Source organism: Dreissena polymorpha, chromosome 16 (assembly GCF_020536995.1).
Source record: "Dreissena polymorpha isolate Duluth1 chromosome 16, UMN_Dpol_1.0, whole genome shotgun sequence".
In the NCBI taxonomy this organism is placed as follows: domain Eukaryota; kingdom Metazoa; phylum Mollusca; class Bivalvia; order Myida; family Dreissenidae; genus Dreissena; species Dreissena polymorpha.
This window is the reverse complement of record NC_068370.1, coordinates 35,360,656-35,376,324: the sequence shown is the minus strand read 5'-3', so window position 1 is coordinate 35,376,324 and position 15,669 is coordinate 35,360,656. Positions and strand designations below refer to the sequence as shown.

Below are 15,669 nucleotides of genomic sequence, written 5' to 3'. Positions count from 1 at the left end.
CCAAATTCTCAATATTTTCGCAAATGGCTCAAATGGCGAACGACAGTGCAAGCCCTGCCTACTGACCTGGTATTCGAGCCCTTGTGACCCAGTTGCAAACTCATTCCAAACTTCATTCAAAGTTTTATGAAAATTGGGCAATACATGTAGTTGTAAGGGCCTTAACAAGATGAATGTTAACAACAAACCACAGACAAAAGCTTACTTTTAGCATGTTGTGCTCAAGTCTGCCTTGTCTGCCTTTAAAATAAACAATTGCTAAGTTCTGTTGCTCCAATATACAAGCAAAACAACAATGTAAACAGAATTAACAATTGAACATTTTATTTAAAATCAGACAAGATTATTTTCAGCTACAGTCAGTGAATCATCTCTTCTTCCTCCTCTTCTTCAGATTCAGTCAAGTTATCATCAGCATCATCAATGTCCTCGGGGTCAATATCAGAGTCCATTACATCATCACCTGTAAATGAATTGCAATATGCAATAAGAAGACAAATATTACAATATCAGGTTTTCCATATAACTGCATGCAACAAATTTTAGAAGTCTACAAATAAGTATCGAATTTCAACTCTAGATATTTTTTTACTTCAAACACTTTCAGAAAATTGGTTAAGTATCAGACAAAAACAGAGTATATTAAAACTACATTTTTTATACAGAAAATGTTAACCTCCTTTGAAATAATGTTTTAACTACATAAAAATGTATGGAACCAGGTTGCATTAGAATTTATAATAAATCAAAGCATAGACAGGGATTTCAATATATTTTGAAGACCATGAGTTAAATGACCCCATGATAGAAATGGTCAGGGGTCAATTGAAATTTTCAGGAGTCCAACAAAGTTGTAAGGGGTCAAAATACTGATATCAATATTTATTTCATTTCTGCATATTTGTTTGATAGTCAACAAATGTTGTTTTACTTTAAGTCAAATACTATGCAAAAAACAGAAATTGTATGATAAAAACTATATTTTAGAGTTAGCTTCTTGGCAACATTGCTTCAAAAGCTGGATTCTGCTTCAATTGAAATCCTTGAATTATTTAGAGATATGTTCAGATAAATGTGTTGAGGTTTTAAGTTTCATTGTCTAATTAAGTTCCTGCTACAATAATCCTTAAAGACAATAAAGCATTTTGCACATACTTGAGCAATACAAATATCTGATTTAATCTATACAATTTCTTATATTGCCTATATATTTCAAAACACCTACCAGTCCCTAGTGTCTCAAGCAGCTCTTCAATGTGTTTGAGCAGCTCGGCATCCTCGCACTTTGACTTCCTGTAGACCTTGAGGGCCTTGTTGAGGTAGGAGCGCGCACTGTCTCTCCCCTCGTCTCCTAGCTCATGGTTCGCCCAGCCAATCAGGTACCAGACGTCAACAACCTCGTCATTCTCCTCCAGTAGTGTCTCTAGAACCTCGATCGCCAGCTATAGCAAAATAATTCAGCAGAGTTCTTGAAAAATGGGCCTAATGCATTTGCATGGAGTGTAGTTTCAGATAAGCCTCTGCACAGTCTAATAATGGACGACACTTCTATGGTATATTTTTTTTTTGGAAGTCTCTTTAGCAAAATCAAATTGAGGCGGATAAAGTCATACCTTATTAGCCTTCACAAATTGCACAGGCTATTCTGCAACAACAGTTTACCAAGAACATTAAATCAGACATTCAGCACATCAATATTTTCCCCCCAGCAGTGTCTCTGAAACCTTGATCGCCAGCCGAAGCAAGTGCGTACAGTGTCATCCCAGTTTAGCCTGTGCTGTTTGCATAGGCTAGCAGTGATTGTTTTGCTCAAAATTACCGCCGATTTTCGGCTGCTTCCCAATCGCAAAATTCCACGTTTTTTCCCAAAAATCTGACCAAAATTTCCCCAAAAAAAGCCCAATTTAATTTTTTCTTTTTTTTTAAGATTAAAGTCTCTTATGACTTAATTATGATTTCTTAGTTCTAGATCTTAACTTTATTTTTTAAACATCCTACAAAATATATAACTTTAATTTAGTCCTTTTGGACAATAAATATATAACTTTAATTTAGTCCTTTTTGACAATAAATAATTCCAAAATTTGCCACTTTTATTGAAAATCCCAATTAGACCAGACTCCTTTTCACAAAATGGCTAGAAAACCCCCTGAAGATGCACTTAAAAACAATATTAATTCTGTTACTTATAATCATATTTATAATGCTTAATTTTTCCCAATTTCATGGTTAATCGCGCTATTTTTCCCAATTTCATGGTTTATCGCACTAATTTTCCCAATCCAAATGGCTCAGGCTGTAACAAATTAAAGCAAAAAAAAGCACTGTCTAGTTAGGGACGAAACTTTCCAATTTTATGAAAATTTTCGTTTAAATGACATTTTTTCTAAACTAAGACCTTTGTTTCTCAAATTAATTCACATTACGCATTTATGCGGAATAGTGTTTCTGAACTAATTCATGTTATGGAAATAATTGTTGGCAACTATTGAAGAGTTACAAAAGGACTGTCAAATTTATTGTTATCCTGTCATTGAAATGAATATTTGCCCGAAGTTCTGTTGACCATCCTGATTTAAATGACATACACTAACTGACAAAACGTAAAGGTATAAACTTGTGTTTGAAATCAATTCCCATGATTAACATATACATGTATTCAGACATATTTTCCACTATGCTGTATGTACACTTGCAATCGGAACCATTTTTTGTAACTGTAAAAAGATGGCAAGTAATTAAGGTTAACTTGTAATTGTGGCTTCAGGTATTACTTAAAAGTACGACGGGAACTCTTAAACTGTAGAGGTACATAGGTACGGAGAATATACTAAAAAGTACCAGATTATGCTTTGATGCCTTCAAGCCAATTTTCCATACCCAGCTAACATTGTAGTGTACTTTTTACCCTTTACCACTTAGATACGTATTTTTACGCATTTACAGTCCCTTAGAAAGTTAAATTTAATTAAATAGCTTTCAAACTATATTAAAGTTTTAAAGGCTTCATTGAACAGACTGCGAGTTACTCGAGGGCTGTTCTGGTTTTATGCTGTTTGCACATTGCCATTTTCACTTTGCATCTTATTTGGGCAAGGGTAAAGTAGTTCCTGAGCCAATTACCACCAATAAAGCATCAGTAAATTTTGAGGGATAAACTTCATTACTTACTTCATGTTCTTCAACTTCTATTAAAATTTTTCCTGCAGCCAGTCTTGATTCAAAACTCTGCAAGAAAATGAACCTTTGAATACTCACAACACAACACAATAGTTTGTATTGTATGCAATAAATGTAGTAAATACATTAAAAAGCCGGGTCAAACTAGAAATTATTTATAATAATAAAAAAAAAAATTCCATTGCTCACCATAAATATTGCTTCTAGATTATATTTATTTCAGTATTTAAAAGATTGAATAATATCTATACTTAAAAGCCCTGACAACTTCAAAGAGGAAAAGTTGATATTGCAGAGGAAAAATTGATATTGCAGAAAAAAGCGACCAGCTCATGAAATGCCTATATTTATTTTCCCATCTAAAAATATAATGGGCTGGTGGATTTGCAAAGACACCTTTTATTTCAAAGTATTTAACCAAGACTAAGTGCATAATACAAATTATTAAAACACTATTTAATATATTTCCTGTGTAGAACCAGTATTTGATGTCTCCAGAACTACATCTAGACAAACACCATATCCACTATGACACCGCTACCTCTGTCACAATATCTGGGTAAGATTACACAGACTACCGGGGGTATGCACATTACTGGCTATCAAGGGACCAATGCTGCCAAGGTTACCTGTGGACACTCAAATGGTGCACTCGTTGAAGCCTCTGGCTGCTCACTGGCCTTGAACTCTGGTAACCATAGTGACACACTCTTCTTGATGTGCTCCCTGGCACCGTCTGTCTGCTCCTTGGAGAGAAGGAAGCTGGCCATCAGCTGCAGGGCATCTGGGTTGCTGGTGTCCTGGGACATGGCCTTCTCTATGTGGCTGCGACATTTCTCCTCAGCGTCCTCATCAAAACTGCAGGATGTCATTTGGAACATTTGTGGTGATATCATTTTAAAACATAAGAAGAACTTAAATGATAATATAATGGTCTTAAAAAATGTTGTATTACATTTTGCGACACAAGTCACACACAGATTACATACGATTATAATATTTTCCTTTTTATTGTTCTTACATTAAGGTTCTATTGTGTTGTTGATTGTAAGAAAGTATACAAACCTTATAACCAATATTGCAGCTTTTTTTTTAAATATGCCAAAAAAAAACACCTGAATTTTCTGTTGTTGTATTTAATGAACTATAACCTGTTACCATAAGCTTTTCATAGAACAAGTTTTATCTATTTTATTTTAAAGCAATTAGTTTAAAAATACATTTATAATAGATCAGATATAAGACCTTTAGAAACAAACAATTTAGATTTTACTTCTCAACACTGAATTCATGTATTTTTTATTAATAATTTCTTAACCAGACAGTACATTTAATTAAGATATATCTAAATATTTGTTGTTGCCATGCGCTATATCTATTCACCAACGCATCTGTCTGTCATAATTATATCTCATATGCCTTCATCATAGTGATGAAACCATCTGTTCCAATTCCACATACCAGCAGTCAGTCATGTATATCTCAGCAATGGACAGATAAGCCTCTGAAATGGCTCTGTTCGTGACCCCTGTCTCACTGCCTGACCCCCCACACGCTGCAGCCACCTCTTCTTTCTCTCTTTTTTCTTTCTCCACTAACATTAGCTCAATGCCCTTCTGGAAACACTCAACTGCCATTGCACCTGCAAAATTGGGAAATGGGTCTTATGTCATTATGCAGCTTGCATGGCTGCAGACCAGCTTGCATATTCGCGCAGTCTTGTCAGGAACTACACTGCCGAATATAAAGTAACGCAAGGTGTCCTGGTTTCATAAACGGACATCCAGGCTCCTGACCAGACTGCCCAAATGCACGGGCTGTACTGGATCTAAGCTGGCAACATAAGGCATAAGACCCATTTTTTCATGATGTTGCTAATATAACTTATTAACCTAAACATATTTAAAATGACAACTCTAGGCTCTATTTCTAGGTTACTGGTATTAACATTTCATTTGAAAGTTATACTTAAGGATTTTTAAAATATTTAAAAACTTTGTAAATGCATCTTTGATTGTTAAAATAGTAAGTACTTTAAAGTATATTACTGGCCACACCTAAATGATGTATAAGTAAGTAAATATAAACTTTAAATACATCACCAATAAACATAAAAGCCCATAGTGTATTTATTCCCTTATAAAATGTAGCACTTAATTAACAGTGCAATTCCATACATACTGAATGTTACTTCATACAGTTACCCATTTCCATGCATAAAATTACTAGGTCAAAATCAATCAGGCCCCTTTTGAAAGTTTTTTAAACTTTTGTATCAAAAACACACAGACAAACCCATACTGTTTGTGACAACGAGTTTACTTGTCGACTAAAGGATGTGCAACATACCTTCAAACAGCTGTCCTAAGTTCATATATTTTGAATAGCCTTCATTTGGGCACACCTCTACAGCCCTTCCAAAACACTGAAAGGAAAAACATTTATCTAGCAAAATTGTTTAAAATAAACTGTGTCTATCTAACAAGCATTAAATTCTTTTTCCTCTAAATTATTTCACAAAAAAACAATGAAGACTCTTCATTTCTCATTTAAGTTCTAATGTAAGGTAAGGTAAACTGGCTTATCACAATTAGTCATGACACCTAGCCATATGTTCTGAATAAATTTCACGAAGAAAAGGCACTTAAACAAGAGCTGTCTCCATAGGATGACATATGCCCCCGATCAACGCTTTGATAGAAATTATGAGCATTTTTCAAAACCTAAACGCATTTTTTGAAACCTAAACGCGGACCTTAAGTTCAAGGTCCAGGTCAAAGGGTTCAAAATTTGTATGCGTATGGAAAGGCCTTGTCCTAATACACATGCATACCAAATGTGAATGTTACATCTGAAGGGACATAGAAGTTATGAGCATTTTTTGAAACCTCAACGCAAAGTGTGACACAGACAGACAGACAGTGCGATCACTATATAAAAAGCTTGCCATGACATGATTTGTGTAATGCTTACTACATCTATAGAATAAACAAGGGCTGTTTGTAAAACATACATGCCCCCCATATGGGCTGTCAGTTGTAGTGGCAGCCATTGTGTGAATTCTTTTTTTATTACTGTGACCTTGACCTTTGACCTAGTGACCTGAAAATCAATAGGGGTTATCTGCCAGTCATGATCAATGTACATATGAAGTTTTATGATCCTAGGCCCAATTATTCTTGAGTTATCATCCGGAAACCATTTTATTATTTCGAGTCACTGTGACCTTGACCTTTGACCTAGTGGCATGAAAATCAATAGGGGTCATCTGCAAGTCATGATTAATGTTCCTATGAAGTTTCATGATCCTAGGCGTAAGCATTCTCGAGTTATCATCCTGAAACCATTTTACTGTTTCAAGTCACTGTGACCTTGACCTTTGACCTAGTGACCTGAAAATCAATAGGGCTTACCTGCCAGTCATGATCAATGATTCAATGTTTCTATAAAGTTTCATGATCCTAGGCGTAAGCATTCTTGAGTTATCATCCGGAAACTATTTTACTGTTTCAAATCACTGTGACCTTTGACCTAGTGACCTGAAAATTAATAGGGGTCATCTGCCAGTCATGATCAATGTACCTATGAAGTTTCATGATCCAAGGCATAAGCATTCTTGAGTTATCATCCGGAAACTTTTTTACTATTTCGAGTCACTGTGACCTTGACCTTTGACCTGAAGTCAATAGGGGTCATCTGCCAGTCATGACCAGTGTACCTATAAAGTTTCGTGATCCTAGGCGTAAGCATTCTTGAGTTATCATCTGGAAACTATTTTACTATTTTGAGTCACTGTGACCTTGACCTTTGACCTAGTGACCTGAAGTCAATAGGGGTCATCTGCCAGTCATGATCAATGTACCTATGAAGTTTCATGATCCTAGGCCCAAGCTTTCTTGAGTCATCATCCGGAAACCATCTGGTGGATGGACCGATCGACATGTGCAAAACAATATACCCCCTCTTCTTCGAAGGGGGGAATAAAATGCTAGCTAGACTGAATTTCAAACAAAGGCATATCCAATTGAGCAGAAAAAATATTGTGGAACCTTACATCACAATACATGTTCATTAAAGAAATAAATTAATGAAATAATTCTTAAAAGAAGGCAAATGTTCAACATGCTGACATTTTTGGTCACATCTTTCAAGTAAACATTGACAAAAAAATACTGGTAGATACATGCATGAAATAACATTAAATAAAAAAAGATCACACATTTCCGATTGTACACAATTAACTTTTCTAAGTGCAACTGCTAGACAAATCTTTACAAGAGTGTGTACATATTTAATGTTAAAAAACTCTAGAACCAAAACTTTTCAGAGACAAAATGTCCTCTGCAAAATTTGAAGGGTTAACACAGTTCAGCAAACTTCTGCTGAAGATTAACAAATCTGAAAACTTGATCACCTGTTTCGCTCCTTCTATGTTGCCAAGATCAATCAACAGTGATCCAGAGGTCTCCAAAACACGAACATTGTCAGGTTCCATCTCCAAAGCACGTTGGCAGAATTTCTGTGCCATCTCATACTCAAATTTATCAATACATTCTTCTGCCTAAACAAATAATACAAAAGAACAAAGGCTTCAAGAACCACACACATGTTTCATAAAAAAAATTAACAAACAAACCATGTTTTTTTTTAAACTGATATGAGCACGAAAAACAACATTTTGTTTAGAGCATCTAATAAGAATAAGGAACATTCATTTAAGAAATGTTACACTTATATGTATTTAAATACTTAAAACTTCTGAGGACACCATTATTTAGGGCACCGTACATACCTTGTCTAAGAGCTGGTCCAATGTGTATTTTGGTTTTGCATCTTTTTTCTTGTCATTTTTCCCAGTTTGTTTTGCAGCCTCCTGCAATCTCTTCTTTCTTTCATCTTTAATCAAATGAAAAAGCAACATTTTGTTATATATTTTTTAGGTCTTTAACTCTCCAGAATTTTCCTGTCATGCATGACCTAATCTGGTGATTTTTTTTAAATATTCTGACTTTAAGCAACTGAAAAATGCCAAAAACAGCACATCTTTGTCATAATTTGTATGTAATTGTATGCAAATTGAAATGCCACCACGAAACTTTCAATAAAATAAATTGGTAAAAATTTACTCAAACGTATGGGTATATGTAGCGGTTTTCCTCTATATAAAGTTGCTACCGTATAAAACCACCATTTCCAATGAGACCAGTCACTATTATTCCCAATTTCAAAATAAAATTATAAATTCCACCAAAAAACCCAATTCGCAAAAAAAATCGGCAAAGATTTGTATAAACACATCCTAGCAGTCTACACAATAGGTCAGTATACCTTCTAAGCGTGTTTTCACAGCCATCAAAGTTGTCACCCCAACACTTAACATAGCTTTGTCTGGATTTCTGTTTTATACTGAGTACTGTATACTGTACAATAACTTCTTCAGTATTGAATCATTTAAAACAATTAAGATACTACATGATTGATTTGAAATTATTTATATAATTTATATTGTCTGTTCAAAATCATTCGGGATATAATTTTGTAAAAAAACGAACAACAAAATGTTTAAACATAATTAAAAGCTTTCAATGATCTCTATGCTACATAGCTTTAATACAAAACCCAAATTACCCATACTTTCCATGCCGCAACATGATGTTTTCTGCAAGCGGCATAATTTTCGCGCGGGACAAAGGATGAACAAAAATATACATATACACAGTAAAATTAACATTCAAATGTGTGTGTGTGATTACAAATTTAATGTTGGTCATTTGAGAATGCAACAAAACATTTAAGTAACATTACTACTCAAAATCAACAAACATGTGTACAATTGTTCGTAAAATAAACAAGCCAATTAAAAATCAGAGTTCCTTATGGCAATTGCCGAAATTTCGACACCAGATGTTGTCTGGTAAAATAGATGTTTGTAGATGCAAAATGCTCGTTTTTAATATTGTTTTGCATGTTTAAATCCATTTTAATTTCCCGCAACAATATCTATTCATACGACACATGAACACTTACATGATGTTCGTGTGAATAGATATATTAGCGGGAAATTAAAATGGAATTAATTGTGTCACAAATAAATAAAAATGAGCATTTTGTATCTACAAAAATCTATGTAATTATAACACATCTAGCGTTGAAATTGAGTCTATTGCTACAAGGAACACTGATTGTTGAGGTATAATCTTAATTTTACGAAATACTTTAGGCATTTTTCGTTGATTTTGAGCGTTATATAGACTATAACAGTTTTAGGTAATTCATTATATACTTATGTGTTAAAACGCTTTATGTGTCGAAATAAATTTTTGACAATATTAAGCATGAATACACAATTTCCAAGAGGATAACACCAGGTTGCCATCATCAGTCTCCTAAGTATTAACTGGCCACGATTTTTATTCATGGAGGATTAAACCATATACAGCACTGAGTAGTGTGGTAGGTATAGCAATGCCAACAAACTGCCACAAAACAACTGAAAAATAATATCCATTGATAGTGACACTGAGCTATTCACGCAAGACAATAAACAAGCATTCACATCTTTAGTGCAGTGAAGCCATACTCATATACTACTGATAAAAAAATATGTAACATATTTCAGTAAAAATTAAAAACAGCCAAACAAATTACCAGTACTGATCATACTCATGCATTTATAAAATTCTTACTTAAAATTGGGGATCAAGTATCAATGTTTGAGTCCAGTGGACTGTGAATAGTTGTCAGATGTTGATTAGGCAAAAAAAAGGGTTCGTTTCAGTTCTCCCTACCGTGTCTCCTGAATGGGCGCTGACCCTCAACTTTTTATTGGGGTTGCAAAAAAAAAAAAAAAAGTTTTATTTCATTTTCATTCATTTAAGATGTAATATTAAGCAAACAAAGCATATATATACATGTATTTATTATAATAAACTTTACTACCGACCCTGTTTTTTTCCCCAAAGGAGACCCCAAACGGACCTATTTTTTTTTGGCCTTACAGCAACATTTCATCAAAGGGTGAGTCTACTGACACAAACCAGGTTCAGTCAGAGAAAGGTTATCCAACGGAACCTTAGACTCAGAGTCCCAATTTGACAGGTGATACTTTCAAGCAAGACTTCAGTTAAACAAGTTTTAAGTTTAATAAACTCAATTTTTAGTGTGAATAGAAACAGGATTTTACAGGAAGTCAATCACCACTTTTATTTTCATATGCAATTTTTTAGTTGTACCTGTTTTAAAAAGTTTTCAGCATAATTAATAAATTTCTGAAGTTGAATGAAAACGCCGCCTAAAATGTTGAAGACAAACGCTGACTGTCATGATTTTTATAGTGATTAAAAACTTCTTGTAGAAAGCTTGTTAACTTAAGCAGAATAATAGGGAGTTCTGGAGTTTCCCGTATTTAGACACGCACAAACTGCAAAGAGGAACCAAATTAGTTTGAATTGTTTTGTTGTGGTCGAAGTGTTCAAGAAAAATTATGAGTGGCATTTTTTTGGCTGTGCCAAGGTTCAGACATTCTGCGTTCGCAAAACTTATATGTAAACCAAAGGATTTTTAATAATTCAAGATGATTCTGACTGACTGCTTTGAACACAAACATGAAACAAGACTAACTGACTCAAATTAGTGTCAAACACTGTGAAATTGAACATGTTCCTGCACAAATATTTACTCACTTTTGGGTCTTTAAAGAAATAAATTATAATTAGTGTACGGATGTAGTGTTCATATATGTGACCAACCAACAAAAGAAAAAGTTTGTCTAAAATTGTTGTAGCCGAAATATTTTGTCCGAATATTAATGCACTTTTTAAATATTAATAATCGAAGTAATTAGTAAAATACAACAACAATTATTGAGTCGATTGTATAGATTATACATATATTCACCAAGTGATTCCCCTTGTTTCCGTTTAAACTTGTTTTTGCCCATTATGTATTATACTTTTAATGTACATGTGTTTTCCGAGTGAAACCGGATATTAGGCTAAAATGTACCATAAATTGTGTATCGGTTACAATACATTTTATATTTCGCTCAGGCTACACCATTGAAATGGAGTTTCCGATATATCTTAATGTCACACAAGGACAGATAATTTGAGCATGTAGTTAACGCATGTCATGATTGGATTGCTATGTCTGCTTCCATAATAGCATATGTAATAGCACGGAGCGTATATCTCATCTAGAGTCCATGTCTCATCTAGAGTCCGTGATGTATCACATGTTTGAGAAAATCAAAATCATTGAAAATATCCGATTTACTCGCCCAACAGATGTGAAGGCTTCCAGCTTAATACATGTGAGACCCTGTTTTGCCCGACACCTCCTTGTGGGAATATTTTTTTTTCTTTAAACTGATAATAGCTAGCATAAATTGCATTAAATACAAGTACATGCCAGCAATTAAGAAAAAAAGTAATGACCAGCTATTTAACCTTCCCCATGTCCATTTATTCAAGCACATTCATTTAAGCACATCGACAGTTATGTACACGTCGGCACTTTCACATGTCGAGATTTGTAAACAGTCGCATCAGCAAATTATTGGTGAAAGGATAAATAGAGAATAGTCCAAAATTGTCGATAAAAATGGCCCGATCCGTGAAGTGTTGTGTGTAGCCTTTCATTCCACAGCTCAAATCGACACTTGCAAGAACAGGTATGGTTCCAAAACGAACTTGTTTGTTTCTTTCTGACGGCAAATAAGGAAATTGGATATATATAATAACTATCAATTAATTCATATAATGAAGGATTTTAAAGCAAACGAAATTTTATATATACCCGTGTAAGATACTTAACACTTTGCATGCACTCAAAGCAATATTTAACCTAATACGTAATAATATAATATATCAGATCAGATCAATCATATATGAGAGTATTAACATTCAGATTAAAAACGGTAATTTATTATGAACATATCGTTAAATGTGTGAAGTCATATTATGCAAATAGTTAATGTCTCAGATTAATTTAAATGGTGATGTTAAACAACTCATAAAAATACTAATTGATGTGAACTGGTACAAAGTCAATGTAATACAACTTGTAGTACAATGAGCATCTTACTGACTATTTATCTCACTGCACTTAACTTCGGAATTTTAAGACTTATATTATTGAAATAAGTCAATCTTTACATAGCAAACACACATTGTAAAACTTATGAATTACAACGCATCGCACATAATCAACGGAGAGCAAAATGTTCGAAGTACTGTTCTCTGCATCTAGCTGAATATTTATTGCCTTGTTCTGCACTTTGTACTTCTAGGATTGAAAGTAGCACAATACGTACACAATAATACGAATGTAAATTATCCTGTCACACGGACACATTATACCGCACTTATTTATGTAACTACGGCATAGTTAGATCACATTATATTTGACCACATAACCTCTTTGTTTTATTTCTTAATATTGACATTCAAAATAGTGTGCTTTTTAAACGCCCGTTTTGAAATAAAAACGGGACGTATTATAGTTTCACCCTTGGCGAGCAGGCGGGCTGCGGCGGTCTCCACACTCTCATTCAAATAGTTTTCATCCGATCGTCACCAAACTTGGCCAGAAGTTGTATCTAGACAATATCTAGGTCAGCTTCGAATATAGGTAATGCCGGGTCAAAAACTAGGTCACGGAGTCATTAAGTTCATTTCAAGCATTTAGCATATGGTGTCCGCTTTCTTATTGAAGTAGTTTTCATCCGATCTGCACCAAATTTGGTCAGAAGTTGTGTCAAAATAATTTCTATGTCAAGTTCAAATATGGGTCATGCCGGGTCAAAAACTAGGTCACGGGTTCACTGAGTGCATTTCAAGGATTTAGCATGGTGTACGCTCTTTAATTGAAGTAAAATTAGTAAAGCTATTTTTAACTAAATGTACTAGATTTTTATTAAAGCACCGCACCAACACTGCAAAGTATCCTATTTTGTAAATGGTACAGCCCAGTAAAATCGGGCTGAACATATTATGTCCTTTTTCGACCTTTTGATGCAGAGTTTTATGTTAAGCAGTTTGCTCGGGCAATGGTTTTTTAACCGAAGTCCCGAGGGTAAACAACCCCATTAGTCAGTCAGTTAACTGAAGTAGTTTTCATCCGATCTTCACCAAATTTGTTCAGAAGTTGTGTCTAAATGATAACTAGGTCATGTTTAAATATGGATCATGCCGGCTCAAAAACTAGTTCACTAGGTTACTTAGTGCATTTCAAGCATTGAGCATAGTGTCTGCTCTCTAATTGAACTAGTTTTCACCCGATCTTCACCAAATTTGGTCAGAAGTTGTATCTAGACAATATCTAGGTTCAGTTCGAATATGGGTCATGCAGGATCAAAAACTATGTCACGGGGTCACTTAGTGCATTTCAAGCACTGAGCATGGTGTCCAAAACCTTCAAACTGGCGTATCTTGTGAAAGTTTGGCACTCTTGTTATGTATTGTTAACATATGATTTTTCCAGTTGCACGAACATCAGTAACGTCAGTTACATTTACAGTTACTACTATATCAACACCATTTCGTATGTTCACCATACAGATCGCAAGTTTACTGGATACAATGATCACTTTTCACACAAAGCAACTTTCTATCCTTGATTGGCTATAACGTCTTTCAAGCTACAAAGGGTCAACTATTTTCCTAGTTTCACTTTATGTTACCTACATGACCAGAATGCAAAATGTGTACTTATTACTGGATCGTCACCACTACCATAAGGCTTGATATTAGCGTTAACATGAACTTCTGCACAATTCATTTGACTGCTCAGCACTTTATATTTTTGACGCACTATTTTACTCAATATATCACAACACAATGCCTTACTACTTTTGACTGCATTCAAACGAGAAAACCTTCTCCAAATTTTGCAAGCTGGACGTTAATAAAGCCGTATGCCGTGCTGAACGTTCATAAAGCCGTATGCCGTGCTGGACGTTAATAAATTCGTATGCCGTGCTGGACGTTAATAAAGCCGTATGCCGTGCTGGACGTTAATAAAGCCGTATGCCGTGCTGGACGTTAATAAAGCCGTATGCCGTGCTGGACGTTAATAAAGCCGTATGCCGTGCTGGACGTTAATAAAGCCGTATGCCGTGCTGGACGTTAATAAAGCCGTATGCCGTGCTGAACGTTAATAAAGCCGTATGCCGTGCTGAACGTTAATAAAGCCGTATGCCGTGCTGGACGTTAATAAAGCCGTATGCCGTGCTGAACGTTAATAAAGCCGTATGCCGTGCTGGACGTTAATAAAGCCGTATGCCGTGCTGGACGTTAATAAAGCCGTATGCCGTGCTGGACGTTAATAAAGCCGTATGCCGTGCTGGACGTTAATAAAGCCGTATGCCGTGCTTGACGTTAATAAAGCCGTATGCCGTGCTGGACGTTAATAAAGCCGTATGCCGTGCTGGACGTAAATACATGTCAGTTTCAGGGATGTATCATAGGCTGCATGTTAGCAGCATGTATCATAGGCTGCATGTTAGCAGCATGTATCATAGGCTGCATGTTAGCAGCATGTATCATAGGCTGCATGTTAGCAGCATGTATCATAGGCTGCACGTTAGCAGCATGTATCATAGGCTGCACGTTAGCAGCATGTTTCATAGGCTGCATGTTAGCAGCATGTATCATAGGCTGCATGTTAGCAGCATGTATCATAGGCTGCATGTTAGCAGCATGTATCATAGGCTGCGCGTTAGCAGCATGTATCATAGGCTGCATGTTAGCAGCATGTATCATAGGCTGCATGTTAGCAGCATTTATCATAGGCTGCATGCTAGCAGCATGTATCATATGCTGCATGCTAGCAGCATGTATCATATGCTGCATGTTAGCAGCATGTATCATAGGCTGCATGTTAGCAGCATGTATCATAGGCTGCATGTTAGCAGCATGTATCATAGGCTGCATGTTAGCAGCATGTATCATAGGCTGCACGTTAGCAGCATGTTTCATAGGCTGCACGTTAGCAGCATGTATCATAGGCTGCACGTTAGCAGCATGTATCATAGGCTGCGCGTTAGCAGCATGTTTCATAGGCTGCATGTTAGCAGCATGTATCATAGGCTGCACGTTAGCAGCATGTATCATAGGCTGCATGTTAGCAGCATGTATCATAGACTGCACGTTAGCAGCATGTATCATAGGCTGCATGTTAGCAGCATGTATCATAGGCTGCGCGTTAGCAGCATGTATCATAGGCTGCATGTTAGCAGCATGTATCATAGGCTGCATGTTAGCAGCATGTATCATAGGCTGCATGTTAGCAGCATGTATCATAGGCTGCATGTTAGCAGCATGTATCATAGGCTGCGCGTTAGCAGCATGTATCATAGGCTGCATGTTAGCAGCATGTATCATAGGCTGCATGTTAGCAGCATTTATCATAGGCTGCATGCTAGCAGCATGTATCATATGCTGCATGCTAGCAGCATGTATCATATGCTGCATGTTAGCAGCATGTATC

The 15,669-nt window shown here is 35.6% G+C and overlaps 1 protein-coding gene across 1 annotated transcript; it reads right to left on the bottom strand.

Annotated features, from left to right (window-relative positions):
* Positions 1 to 307: 307 nt before the first annotated feature.
* On the bottom strand, positions 308 to 11,185 carry LOC127862703 (uncharacterized). The gene is made up of 9 exons (XM_052401957.1): positions 11,077 to 11,185; positions 7,973 to 8,076; positions 7,595 to 7,741; positions 5,530 to 5,605; positions 4,642 to 4,822; positions 3,810 to 4,038; positions 3,172 to 3,228; positions 1,226 to 1,442; positions 308 to 463 (listed from the first exon to the last, which is right to left on the bottom strand). Exons 1-9 carry the CDS (start codon positions 11,117 to 11,119, stop codon positions 360 to 362), a joined length of 1,158 nt encoding a protein of 385 aa, XP_052257917.1. The 5' UTR covers positions 11,120 to 11,185; the 3' UTR covers positions 308 to 359.
* Between the last annotated feature and the right edge of the window lie 4,484 nt (positions 11,186 to 15,669).

Excerpts from the sequence above, each read along its gene's own strand:
- LOC127862703 (XM_052401957.1), bottom strand. The coding sequence starts at position 11,119 with ATGGGCAAAAACAAGTTTAAACGGAAACAAGGGGAATCACTTG. Across the intron at positions 7,742-7,972 it reads TGGACCAGCTCTTAGACAAG|GCAGAAGAATGTATTGATAA; the intron begins GTATGTACGGTG and ends TTATTTGTTTAG. Across the intron at positions 4,823-5,529 it reads CTTAGGACAGCTGTTTGAAG|GTGCAATGGCAGTTGAGTGT; the intron begins GTATGTTGCACA and ends CCAATTTTGCAG.